The sequence below is a fragment of the Oreochromis aureus genome, linkage group 2 (genome assembly GCF_013358895.1).
Source record: "Oreochromis aureus strain Israel breed Guangdong linkage group 2, ZZ_aureus, whole genome shotgun sequence".
NCBI classification, from domain to species: Eukaryota; Metazoa; Chordata; class Actinopteri; order Cichliformes; family Cichlidae; genus Oreochromis; species Oreochromis aureus.
Window position 1 is genome coordinate 12,739,238 of NC_052943.1, and position 14,019 is coordinate 12,753,256.

General features: G+C 40.3%; 1 protein-coding gene across 12 annotated transcripts in view; it reads left to right on the plus strand.

Annotated features, from left to right (window-relative positions):
• The window catches only part of LOC116335353 (protocadherin gamma-C5-like), a 281,881-nt gene that overhangs the window by 79,621 nt on the left and 188,241 nt on the right, over positions 1–14,019 (plus strand). Inside the window, exon 1 of one of the 12 annotated variants that reach the window (XM_039618319.1) lies at positions 411–2,907. The exons of 10 other annotated variants lie outside the window; for them this stretch is intronic. In XM_039618319.1, coding sequence (XP_039474253.1) covers positions 526–2,907 — 2,382 coding nt within the window. In that variant the 5' untranslated portion in view covers positions 411–525. Of the gene's footprint in view, positions 1–410; positions 2,908–6,033; positions 8,509–14,019 lie in introns of those variants that run through there. One more of the 12 variants, XM_039618331.1, reaches the window with a different exon arrangement.

Genomic DNA, 14,019 nt, shown 5'->3' on the forward strand with positions numbered 1-14,019 from the left:
GTTCCAGGCATACAGCCAAGTCTGAATCCTCTTAGTAGAAACAACAACAACATACAATTAAAGATATCATAATTTTATGAAGACAAATAAGCACATTTATATTTGTCTTACTGACTGAACGGTTTTATTCTTTTTTTTTTCTTTTTTTTTTTTGATTTTACAACTGTTTACCTGATTCACATTGTAAAACTCTTTTCTCCAATTGTATCCTTTATAGTAACTGAAGTTTTGCATATTTATTCTACATAAAAATATTTTTTTAAAAGAAGATAAAAATCATGCACTGAACATTAGTTGTAGTTTGCTTAGATTTAGTGTTAAGGTGTTTCCACTAAACCTAACTCACGGTGGCGCTAGACACCAGCCCTAACAGTTTTCATTTCCTGTATTCATCGGTGTGGACGCGCATTCTTGCGCTCTTGTGTCTCAGTTGGGGCAACCTCCCGAGAATTGCAGTTGTGATTTGTGTTTTGGGGTACAGGTCATTTTTTTGTTATTCTTCAGCCTCTTAATAACTCATCTCTTATGATGGATTCGAAGATATTCGTGTTTCATTGGCGTCAGTTTTCTTTCCTCCTTCTTTTGTTCCATGTCGCTCATGGAGACATGAGCTATTCTTTCCCAGAGGAAATGAAACGAGGATCCGTTATTGGAAATATAGCCAAAGACCTCGGGATGGAAACGGGCGCGCTGTCCAGCAGGAGAGCCCGCATCGACGCCGACGGAACCGACAAACGTTACTGTGACATAAACATGAATAACGGAGAGCTGATTGTTGCAGACAGGATTGACCGCGAGGGGCTTTGTGGAGAAAAGGCTTCGTGCATCCTAAAACACGAGCTTGTGCTCGAGAATCCGCTCGAGCTTCATCGTATCAGCCTTCACATTCAAGATATCAATGACAACGCACCACAATTCAATGAAGAACGGATTAATATAGAAATTCAAGAGTCGGCTGACAGAGGAGCTCGTTTTGTGATAGAAGAAGCGCACGATGCGGATGTAGGGCAAAATTCAGTGCAGCAGTACAACCTTAAAAAGAATGAAAATTTTATTCTGTCTGTAAACGGAAACACCAGAGAACTCGTTCTTGAAAAAGAGCTTGATCGTGAAAAACAACAGGAAATGAATTTAATTCTCACAGCTTTGGATGGTGGATCTCCTCAGAGATCAGGTACATTAATGATACACGTCACTGTGCTGGATGCTAATGATAACTCCCCAGTGTTCAGCCAAGCCGTTTATAAAGCCAGCCTGAGAGAAAACTCTCCTCTAGACACTGTAGTGGTTACAGTAAGCGCAAGTGATGCAGATGAGGGAGTTAATGGAGATGTGACGTATGACACTGTACATCTTACTGAAGAAGTGAAGAAGATATTTAGTATTGATCGTAAAGTAGGTGACTTAAGAGTAATTGGTGCTGTTGACTATGAAACTACTACATCATTTGAAATACGCGTTAAAGCAAAAGATGGGCTGGGGCTGTCATCCTACGCTAAAGTAATAATTTCTATCACTGATGTGAATGACAACGCCCCTGTAGTTAATCTGAAGTCACTGACCAATCCGATACCAGAGAACACTCCACCTGGTACAGAGGTGGGCATCATTAACGTGCAGGACAGAGACTCCGAAACTAATGGACAGGTCCGCTGCTCCATCCAGCAGGGTGTCCCCTTTAAGTTGGTTCCTTCTATTAAAAACTATTATTCTCTGGTCACCACAGGACAACTGGACCGTGAATTAGTGTCTGATTACAACATTACAATCACTGCCACTGACGAGGGCTCTCCACCTCTGTCCTCTTCTAAAAGTGTTCAGTTATCTGTAGCTGACATCAACGACAACCCACCTATGTTTGAGGAACAGTCGTACAGCGCATATATGAGTGAGAATAACAAACCTGGCTCCACTTTATGTTCCGTTAGTGCTCGAGACCCCGACTGGAGACAGAACGGTACAGTGGTTTATTCTCTATTAGCTAGTGAGGTGAACGGTGCCCCAGTGTCTTCCTATCTGTCTGTGAACGGAGACACAGGTATGATCCACGCTGTGAGGTCGTTTGATTATGAACAGTTCAGGAGTTTTAAAGTCCACGTGATGGCCAGAGACAACGGCTCTCCTCCTCTCAGCAGCAACGTGACCCTGAGTGTGTTCATCTCAGATGTGAATGACAACTCTCCTCAGATCCTGTACCCATCCCCGGAGGGCAACTCCTTCATGACCGAGCTGGTCCCCAAAGCTGCACACGGAGGCTCTCTGGTGTCCAAAGTGATCGCGGTGGACGCGGACTCCGGACAGAATGCCTGGCTGTCCTATCAAATAGTCAAATCCACTGATCCAGGACTTTTTACTATTGGTGTCCACAGCGGAGAGATCAGGACACAGCGGGACATTTCTGAATCTGACAGCATGAAACAGAACCTTGTAGTGGCAGTGATAGATAACGGACAGCCATCTCTGTCTGCCACCTGTTCCATGTATTTACTTATTTCTGATAACTTGGCTGAGGTGCCAGAACTGAAGGATCTGTCTTATAATGAGAGCAATTCCAAACTGACCTCTTATCTGATCATCGCACTGGTGTCTGTGTCCACCTTTTTCCTGACTTTTATCATCATCATCCTGGGTTTGAGGTTTTGTCGCAGGAGAAAGCCCAGACTGTTGTTTGATGGAGCAGTTGCCATCCCCAGCGGTTATCTCCCTCCTAATTACGCAGATGTTGATGGCACAGGAACTTTACGCAGCGCTTACAATTATGATGCCTACCTGACCACAGGTTCAAGAACCAGTGACTTTAAGTTTGTGACATCATACAATGACAACACGCTGCCTGCTGACCAGACTCTGAAGAAAAGTCCATCAGACTTTGCTGATGTCTTTGGAGACCTGGACGGGTGCACAGAGGTATGAGCTGTTGGCAGTAACCCAGTTATATTTCAATCTTGTGCCCACTTCCTTCCTGAAAATCATTTTTTTGTTTGTACTTCATCTTTACATAATTGTCCTTTTGTTTGACTTGTACAAGAGGTAGTTCATTATCTTTCAAGTTGTCTTAAAGTTTTCCCATTTTTATCTTCCTTTAAAGTGGCTAAAACTGGTTTAATTTCAGCATGGTCATGCTTCTATACTGTTTGTGTGATCATATTTTTCATACTTTAGATTTAAGTCTTTTTTAGTGTAATTTTGCATTCTGTCCTGACATGTTTTCATTCACACAAGGTATATTATTGCCTCTTGCTTGGACTTTTTTTTTATCCATCCATGTCATTTTTCAATTGTTAGTCAGTTTCAACTACATTTATTGTTAATTGAAATTTGTGAAAGTGCCTTTTTTCCCCCAGGAAGATTATTCTCATATTATAATCAAAACCTCAATCTTAACCTTTAAGCTAATGTTGTTTATTAAATAATACTACTTGGAAAAAAAAAAACTACATAAAAGGCACGGTGTGCTTTAGCTGTGTTGTTATTATTGTTTTTATGCAATTTAGTTGTGTTTTGGAGCAAAACAGGTTCAGTTCTGCAGAATTTAAGTGTTGACTTTTAAAAACCATTACACATGTGAGCTGCATTTCATAGTGTAAGTTATTCGTATTGATTAACCACATCTTGATCTTTAACACAACATTATTACACTAGCAGTGAACGTCTGTGGCCATTCTTGCTAACGTGTCATTTTGGCATGAGAATTGTGTGCCAAACTGTATCCATCTTCAAATCTAGCCCATCTAAAATAACAAATGCCTAAAAAGCAGCTGTAACAGCTTGCTTGCACATGTTATTTGTATGTATTGCACCTGCAATGTTGTGCTACTGGGTGTCAGACTGAAAGTCTTTGTGACATTTTTGTCACAAAGCTGTGAATCTTTGGGATGTCATTTTTCATCCTTTGATTTGGACAGACGTTTTTGTCATATGATGGAATGCAATTCATCTTACTTTTCAGCACTACAAATATGTTGTGTAATTATATTTTTAGATTCACTGATGTATCCACTAAATGACTGAAAATGTGAATACCATTGTTTCCCACTGGTGTTTCTTCGGAAGATGATACCATCCGAATGTAGGTCTTTATATTTTTGCACATTTCATCGCACTTTATTAATAGCAATATTTTATAACAGGTGTGCAGTTGGTCTTTATTTGAGTTTTTGTGACAGCTGATATTAGTCTCACCTGCTTTCTGTGATTGTAAAAAGGAGATTTTGCTTGAGAGGAAAAAATACAAAGAATATATAGTGTTAATTGCAGCTTTTCAATGTGCACCCATTGTGACTGTGCCATGGTGATCTCTGTAGTGATTGCACTGAGAGATACACTTTATAAATGACCTTTGTTTTACTTTTAACATTAATTATAAGTTCGCTGTTTTAACAGAAAAGATTCATGCTTTGACTTTTGCTGTCCATGAAAAACTTTTTTCTTTAACTTGTGATTTTACCAGAATATTGGTCATATTGTTTATCATAACTGAGTCTGATTTTTCACAAATACAGTCTAGATATGTGTTATTAACAAACTGTTACGCTTATTACAAGTCATCCAAATAACATGTCTGTTAAAGACTGATTTTAGACTAATTTTACCTTTATGATGTTGTGTATTTTCTTTGGATTAACTTGATTTAAAGTGATTGCTTTTCAGTGTGTGTGTCATTGCTTTGCTGCTTTGTCTGGTTGCTTATTGCATTCTGACAATAATTGCTGGATGTAGAGCATAGTTGCTGTCTTGGTCATACTCAGTGACACATTGTATGATGTATCTCTGTTGCCATTAATTTAGAGGATGTTGCTTCATCTTTTCAAAGTAGTGCAAAGTGTGGTTCAGGGAATCCTTCACTGTATATGGTACTGCAAGTTTTTGTAATCACTTTTAATCGCCATAGTTTTTTTTTAAAGATATGCAGTAATAAGTAAGTGTGTCATAGTAACCTTAATACATGTTATCATAAGGATTTGTGGCAATTTTTAAAATGCATCAGCAAATACAATGCAACACATGTCTCCTCAAAGCTTTAAGGATGCCATTGATTGAAAACATACATTCAGTTTGTCTATTTAATAAACAGTTTGGCCCCTGCAGTCTCTAGGCGCAGTATGGATTCTTCTATAATGAAAGAGTAGTATGCATGATCTATTTTTTCAGACTATTTTGAGGTCATGCTTTATGCATATGCATAGAATGATATACATCATGGCATCTGTAAATGTTTTTCTTATTAGGAATTTAAAATGAATTGAAACAAGAGAGACACCGAACTGAATCTCTCTCACTCTGTATATTTTTTTTTTTGTAATAATTCACTGACTTTGGTGCAACAAAGGCAAAAAAAGTAGAAAAGAAAAAGAGTCAACTGGTATCATTTCTATAGTGTTTTAAACAGTGATTAAATTTTCTTTTAAACACCCTAAAAGCACATAAACACGTTTCCATACTCTCTTTTGGCAAATGCCTGAGGCTGAATATTTAGGTCCAGACTGAGCAGTGTGAAAATATTAATTCAGAACAGCAGATTAGGATAACATGCTGAATGAAAACTAATACAATCATAATAGTGTCACTTGGAATGCAGTAGCTACTAAATTTATCTTAACTACCTGCTGTGTGTAAGTGTGTTGGTGATTATAAGGTAGTGTGACTGGATGATCGCTGTGTGAAGAACAGTCCACAGCACACGACAGAGGTCTGAATCCTCTTAGTAACAATACATGAGATTACATTTTCAAAGACTTTTTGTGAAGACAAATAAGGACATTCAGAGTACTCTCACAGGCTATTTTTAAACAAAACTCTGTCTAATGCACACTGTAGGACTCTTTTCTCTCAATTTGAACGTCGCGGATAACTACATGCAAAAATAAAGCACTTGAAATTTGTTGTCGTTTGCTTACACTTATTATTTAGGTGTTTCTGCATAACCTAACTCACGGTGGCGCTAAACACCAACTCTATGAGTTTTTATTTCCTGTATTCGTCGGTGTGGACGCGCATTCTTGCGCTCTTGTGACTAAATTAGGACGACATCCCAAGAGACCTCCGGAGAATTGCAGTTGTCATTTGTGTTTTGGGGTTCAGCTTCTTTTTTTCGTTATTCTTCAGCATTTTAATAACTAATCGCGTATGATGGGTTCGAAAATTTTGGGGTTTCATTCGCGTCAGTTTTCTCTCCTCCTTCTTTTGTTCCATGTCGCTCATGGAGACATGAGCTATTCTTTACCAGAGGAAATGAAACGAGGATCCATTATTGGAAATATAGCCAAAGACCTCGGGATGGAAACGGGCGCGCTGTCCAGCAGGAGAGCCCGCATCGACACCGACGGAACCGACAAACGTTACTGTGACATAAACATGAATAACGGAGAGTTGATTGTTGCAGACAGGATTGACCGCGAGGGGCTTTGTGGAGAAAAGGCTTCGTGCATCCTAAAACACGAGCTTGTGCTGGGGAATCCGCTCGAGCTTCATCGTATCAGCCTTCACATTCAAGATATCAATGACAACGCACCACAATTCAATGAAGAACGGATTAATATAGAAATTCAAGAGTCGGCTGACAGAGGAGCTCGCTTTGTGATAGAAGAAGCGCACGATGCGGATGTGGGGCAAAATTCAGTGCAGCAGTACAACCTTAAAAAGAATGAAAATTTTATTCTGTCTGTAAATGGAAACACAATAGAGCTCGTTCTTGAAAAGGAACTTGATCGTGAAAAACAACAGGAAATGAATTTAATTCTCACAGCTTTGGATGGTGGATCTCCTCAGAGATCAGGTACATTAGTGATACACGTCACTGTGTTGGATGCTAATGATAACGCCCCAGTGTTCAGCCAAGCCGTTTATAAAGCCAGCCTGAGAGAAAACTCTCCTCTAGACACTGTAGTGATTACAGTAAGCGCAAGTGATGCAGATGAGGGAGTTAATGGAGATGTGACGTATGACTTTGGACATGTTACTGAAGAAGTGAAAAAGATATTTAGCATTGATCGTAAAGTAGGTGACTTAAGAGTAATTGGTGCTGTTGACTATGAAACTACTACATCATTTGAAATACGCGTTAAAGCAAAAGATGGGCTGGGGCTGTCATCCTACGCTAAAGTAATAATTTCTATCACTGATGTGAATGACAACGCCCCTATAGTTAATCTGAACTCGCTGACCAATCCGATACCAGAGAACACCCCACCTGGTACAGAGGTGGGCATCATTAACGTGCAGGACAGAGACTCTGAGAATAACCGACAGGTCCGCTGCTCCATCCAGCAGGGTGTCCCCTTTAAGTTGGTTCCTTCTATTAAAAACTATTATTCTCTGGTCACCACAGGACAGCTGGACCGGGAACTAGTGTCTGATTACAACATTACAATCACTGCCACTGACGAGGGCTCTCCACCTCTATCCTCTTCTAAAAGTGTTTCGTTATCTGTAGCTGACATCAACGACAACCCACCTGTGTTTGAGGAACAGTCGTACAGTGCATATATGAGTGAGAATAACAAACCTGGCTCCACTTTATGTTCCGTTAGTGCTCGAGACCCCGACTGGAGACAGAACGGTACAGTGGTTTATTCTCTATTAGCTAGTGTGGTGAACGGTGCCCCAGTGTCCTCCTTTCTGTCTGTGAACGGAGACACGGGTATGATCCACGCTGTGAGGTCGTTTGATTATGAACAGTTCAGGAGTTTTAAAGTCCACGTGATGGCCAGAGACAACGGTTCTCCTCCTCTCAGCAGCAACGTGACCCTGAGTGTGTTCATCTCAGATGTGAATGACAACTCTCCTCAGATCCTGTACCCATCCCCGGGGGGCAACTCCTTCATGACCGAGCTGGTCCCCAAAGCTGCACACGGAGGCTCTCTGGTGTCCAAAGTGATCGCGGTGGACGCGGACTCCGGACAGAATGCCTGGCTGTCCTATCAAATAGTCAAATCCACTGATCCGGGACTTTTTACTATTGGTGTCCACAGCGGTGAGATCAGGACACAGCGGGACATTTCTGACTCTGACAGCATGAAACAGAACCTTGTAGTGGCAGTGAAAGATAACGGACAGCCCTCTCTGTCTGCCACCTGTTCCATGTATTTACTTATTTCTGATAACTTGGCTGAGGTGCCAGAACTGAAAGATCTGTCTTATAATGAGAGCAATTCCAAACTGACTTCTTATCTGATCATCGCGCTGGTGTCTGTGTCCACGTTTTTTTTGACCTTCATCATCATCATCCCGGGTTTGAGGTTTTGTCGCAGGAGAAAGCCCAGACTGTTGTTTGATGGAGCAGTTGCCATCCCCAGCGGTTATCTTCCTCCTAATTACACAGATGTTGATGGCACAGGAACTTTACGCAGCACTTACAATTACGATGCGTACCTGACCACAGGTTCAAGAACCAGTGACTTTAAGTATGTGACATCATACAATGACAACACGCTGCCTGCTAACCAGACTCTGAAGAAAAGTCCATCAGATTTTGCTGATGTGTTTGGAGACCTGGAAGGGTGCACAGAGGTATGACTTAATATAGCAATTATTTTGTCAATAGCCTTTATTTAAAAAAATAAAAATAAACAAACAAAAAAGAAAATAAATAGTTAACATTTAAAAAAAAATTGTTTTAAACCCTCGCATAATTTCCTTACCCAATAGTTAAACTTAAAGAAGATATTTTGTGCAAAATATATTTAGTATTCGGTTTCTATACACACATTTGGCCAATCTTTCTTTTTTTTTTCTCTGTGTAGGAAAATGTTTGAAAACTTTTGCTTTTTTCTATCTCCTTGGTGTTGCGTGGTTTCTTGGCTATGCTTTACTCGTATTTTTTTTTTATGTTGTTATTTTACTTTATTTTTCAATTCATCTCATCATTATATTTTATTTTATGTTATTGTATTTATTTTTTCATTTCATTTTATTTTTTCATTTTGTTTATTTTTAATTTATTAGGCTTTCAGCTGCACAAAAAAAAAAAAAATGTTATAGAACAGGGGTGTCGAACTCCAGGCCTCGAGGGCCGGTGTCCTGCAGGTTTTAGATATCACCCTGGGTCAACACACCTGAATCAAATGATTGGTTCATTACCAGGCCTCTAGAGAACTTTAACACATGTTGAGGAGGTCATTTAGCCTTTTAAATCAGCTGTGATGGATCAAGGACACATCTAAAATCTGCAGGGCACCGGCCCTCGAGGCCTGGAGTTTGACCCCTGTGTTATAGAATAACACAAGTTACTTACTGATGAAAATATGACAACTTCACAAAAATGTCTTGCCCACTCACACAACACTGTTCACTAATATTAGCTTAATTTTATTTTATTTTATTTTATTTTATTTACACCGACTAAACCTGTACAACGTGAAATGGCATTGTTGTAGTGTTATTTAGTTTGAGACTTCATAGCTGCATGATCATCCAATCCAGCTACTTTTTGTGAGATTAGTTTATTTTGCATATATGCCTTTGTTTTATGCCCCATGAAGCCAAATTCTCTTTTGAAATATTTTAACACGTTATGAACCCTCATGTATCAAGCTGTCATATTTTTCACAGTGCAGAGAGGGAAAAAGCCCTTAGCCACTGCATTTCCCTCAGACTTGCCACCTTTTAATACTAGACTTCCCTGTTTATCTGAGATAAGCATGTAATAGCTACTGTTCTGTGATGTATGGATAATCACTTAGTCACAGTTCTTTTCATATGTGGATATATTATTGTTAATCTGTAGCTAGAGTTGCAGTGCATGGATATGTTTATGTGTATGTTGCTGGATGGTGTTGCTGTTTCAGCAAGAGGAAATAGAGTGATTCATCTGTCTCTTAGTGTCATTACTTATGGAAATAAACTGGATTCTGGAGTGCTCCGTAGCAGCCACTAGAGGGATTAAGTTGAACAAAGTAACGCCAAGCGTGCGAGATCATCAATAAATTCTTCTGCTTTTCATTTCATGACTGTGTGTGTGTGTGTGTGTGTGTGTGTGTGTGTGTGTGTGTGTGTGTGTGTGTGTGTGTGTGTGTGTGTGTGTGTGTGTGTGTGTGTGTGTGTGTGTGTGTGTGTGTGTGTGTGTGTGTGTGTGTGTGTGTGTGTGTGTGTCTTTCTGTTTGTTTAAGCCCAAATGATTTGCCATAAATAACATTTTGTGTAGAAATAACTCCTGTCCCTGTCCTTTTGGGACAATGTGTTTAATAAATAGAGAATAAATTGAGTGGTTGTAGGTCAGAACTACTTTGTCTATCAAAATACTAATCAATCACATAATCAATCGGGGCCCACATCAGATCCTGGATAATATAAATGTTGCTTTAACTGTGTCCATATCGTGTTGTTTCAAATACAATGATCATATTTGTCTTATTAGTAGTTATAGCAGTTAATGTTCAGCTCCCAACTTGAGCTCACTTTGGTTACGTGGTTCAAGGTGATATTACAGACACCTGCAGTTATTCTCTCAGTCTCTTGGTGACGCTCTTTTATAAAGTCTGAGTCATGGATGCTCATGTCTACCTCTATCTGTGTCAGTGGAACTAGAGTATTGGGTTAGGACCGGCGGCTGTGTATGCATGCGCATTTCTCTTTTTATCGTGTGTGTATGAGGGGAGAAAAGGAGAGCGGCTGTATGTGGAGCTGTCTGAGAGAGGGAGTTAGAGAGAGGGAGAGAGAGAGATGAAAAAAGAGGTTAGAGAGAGAGAGAGAGAAATCCGAGCTGACAGCTTTCTTAATAGAGCATGATTAACTCAGCCAGAGAAGCAGGAAATCGTAGGATTGCAGTTGCATTTTCAGTTCGGTATTTGGATGTATGTTAACGACTTAGCTATAATGTCGACAGTGCATCCATTTCTGAAAGAATGTTCATTGATGATGCATCGACTTCAGTTAAAGTGGTGGCTGCATTTTTCATTTCTTAGTCTCCTTTCCGCTGTTTCGTTTGGAGAAGTCCGTTATGTTCTTCCAGAAGAGATGCAGAGGAGCTCTGTGATTGGAAACATTGCGCGGGATCTGGAGCTGGAGGTGAAAGAGCTTGATGCTCGTCGAGCCCGTGTTGTTGCAGAAGGAACAAGCCAGCTGTGTGAACTGGACACTGCGTCAGGCAATCTTTTGATCAGCCAACGGATAGACCGAGAGGAGCTCTGCGCACAAGCCACTGCCTGCATTTTACAGTATCAGCTTTTACTTGAACAGCCCCTTCAAGCATTCAGCATAGTTTTGGACATTACAGATATAAATGACAACAGCCCAGTGTTTCCTACGGAGGAGATAAAATTGGATTTAGTGGAATCCACAGTTCTGGGGAGGCGCTTTCCCTTAGAGAGCGCGCATGACCCCGATCTCGGCACGAATTCTGTCCGTGAATATACACTGAGCCAGAATGACAATTTTGCACTGGAAATGGGTAACCAAATGAACGGAAATGCTTATCCTGAGCTAGTTCTTAAAAATGCATTGGACCGGGAGGCACAAGTTGAACATGTACTGAAAATCAATGGAATTGACGGGGGAAATCCGGCTAGATCAGGAACTGCTTCTATCCTTATCCGTGTTTTAGATGCCAATGATAATGTCCCAGTTTTTAGCCAGCGAGTTTACAAAGCCTCTGTGCCAGAGAACTCAGCCATAGGGACTGTCATAACCACGCTACAGGCCACGGACCTGGATGAGGGGGTGTATGGGGAGATAACTTATTTCTTCAGTCATCTGTCTGACAAGTTGGGAGGTGTTATTGAAATTGACCCTTTAAGTGGAGAAGTTCGCGTATCAGGTGTCATTGACTATGAAGAAGCTAGCTCACACGAGCTAGATGTTCAGGCTAAAGATGGCGGTGGCCAGGCTTCACACTGTAAACTTATAATTGATGTGATTGACGTGAACGACAATAAGCCCGTGATAGAAGTAAAGTCGGCCTCTTCTAACGTGGCTGAAGACTCCAAACCAGGGACTATGGTTGCTCTGATTAATATATATGATATGGACACTGGGAGCAGTGGGCGTGTCACCTGTACGACCTCAAAAAATGTTCCTTTTAAATTAGTATCGGAGGTCAAAAACTATTACATGCTAGTGACTGATGGAATATTGGACAGGGAAGTGCAACCAGAGTATAACCTCACAGTAACTGCCACTGATGCGGGCTCTCCCCCACTTACTAGTGTAAAAGTTATACCAATCGTGATTAGCGATATAAATGATAACCCCCCGACATTTATGCAAAGCGAGTACAATGCCAACATCTTGGAAAACCAACCCGTTGGCACGTTTGTCATTAAAGTCAAAGCGGAAGACGCTGACGACGGGTATAACGCTAAAATTCAATACCAAATATCAAAGGACACAAACTCAAAAGTGTCATCTTTCTTAAGCATCAACTCAGACACGGGGGAGGTCTTTACCTCACGCATGTTTGACTACGAACAGTCAGTTTACTTCCAAATTAAAGTGACAGCTAGAGACGGCGGTGGGCCTTCACTTTCCACCACCTGCATTATAAATGTGTTTATTAAGGACCAAAATGACAACGCACCTGTGGTCTTATATCCTGTGCAAAGTAGCGGTTACATTGCTGAAGATATGGTACCAGCTGAAGCGCCTAGAGGTTACCTGGTTACTAAGGTGGTGGCTGTGGACGCTGACTCAGGTCATAACGCATGGCTTTCTTACAGAATAATCAAAGCAACACGGCCTAACGTGTTTATGGTAGATCTGCATACAGGGGAAATCAGAACAACGCGAACATTCATAGAAGACGATGAACCAAAACATACTATTGTTGTATTAGTAACGGATAACGGGCTCGAATCTCTCTCTGCCACTGCGACAGTCAGCATAATGCTTGGTGACGAGCTCCCCGTTTTAAGCGAACTTTTAGAGTTTGCAGATGAGTCACAAGAGAGCGATAACTTAACGCTCTATTTGATAATCGCTCTTTCAACCGTGTCTTCTATGTTTATCCTTCTAATCAGTGGCGTGTTTTATTTTAAGCTCTGTCGGCGTGGCTACGTTTACCGTTCAACCACAGCCAGTCTGCCCGTTTTCCCCACGACCTATTGTCCCTCTAGTTTTGCAGATTTTAGCCGTTGCGGCACCTTGCTGAATGATGAGCGATATGATTCCTTTATGACCACTGGGTCGTGGAGAGGCGATTTTCGTTTCGCATCAAATACAGACACCGACACGCTTAAGAAAAGAAGTGCAGCTTATCAGAAAAACACACTGAGGCGCCTCAGTGCAGACAGGGCCACGCTGAAGGTGAGGGCAGGTGCACCGCATCCCTGTTATGTGATCAAATGAGAGTGTGCCATAGCATGTTTTAACATGTTGAATTTGAGATGGACCTTTTTAACAAAAATGCTGTAACTGAGGTTTCTTTAAAAACTAAATAAATAAATAATGCTTCTATATAATTACTTAAAATATACACGCAATGGTTCTCCGTGATCCAGTGGTTCTAAAAGATTTTGTCTTATATATGGGTGTATTTGTGCACGAATATGTTGTCTTTTATATATAACCTCAACTTCACCGCCACATTGACACATTGGACACAGGTAGCAGTCTCGAACTTATAGGTGTTTTGTTTTTGACATATTATTAGACGTAGTATCACAGAAGTGTAACTAAAGTATTTGTTGTATTTATCTATATTGCCTGTGACAGTTCAATGTAGCGTTTAGTAACTTTATAAATTTTCTGTAATTTTTTACATTTATTTTCTGTTTTTAATCTAAGAAAAAAATATTCTATGGTTGATCCCCTTTATCTTATCTGCACAAGTAACAGACACAACATAATATTTGTAATACCTTTCAGTGTGGAAAAACATATAACTGATTAAATACATTAGTTGAAATTTCTCATTTTCTGCATTCAAAATGCAGGGCAGACCGTTATGACTTCATTCATCCCTATGTCTTCTGAGAGTGATATAGTTGAAGAAAAGTAGTCTTAGGTCTAAGTCTTTTGCTTTGTCTGTGGTATTTTTGTTTTTGCCTGAGTAAAAACATTATTTACAATTGTAATTTTCCATATTCA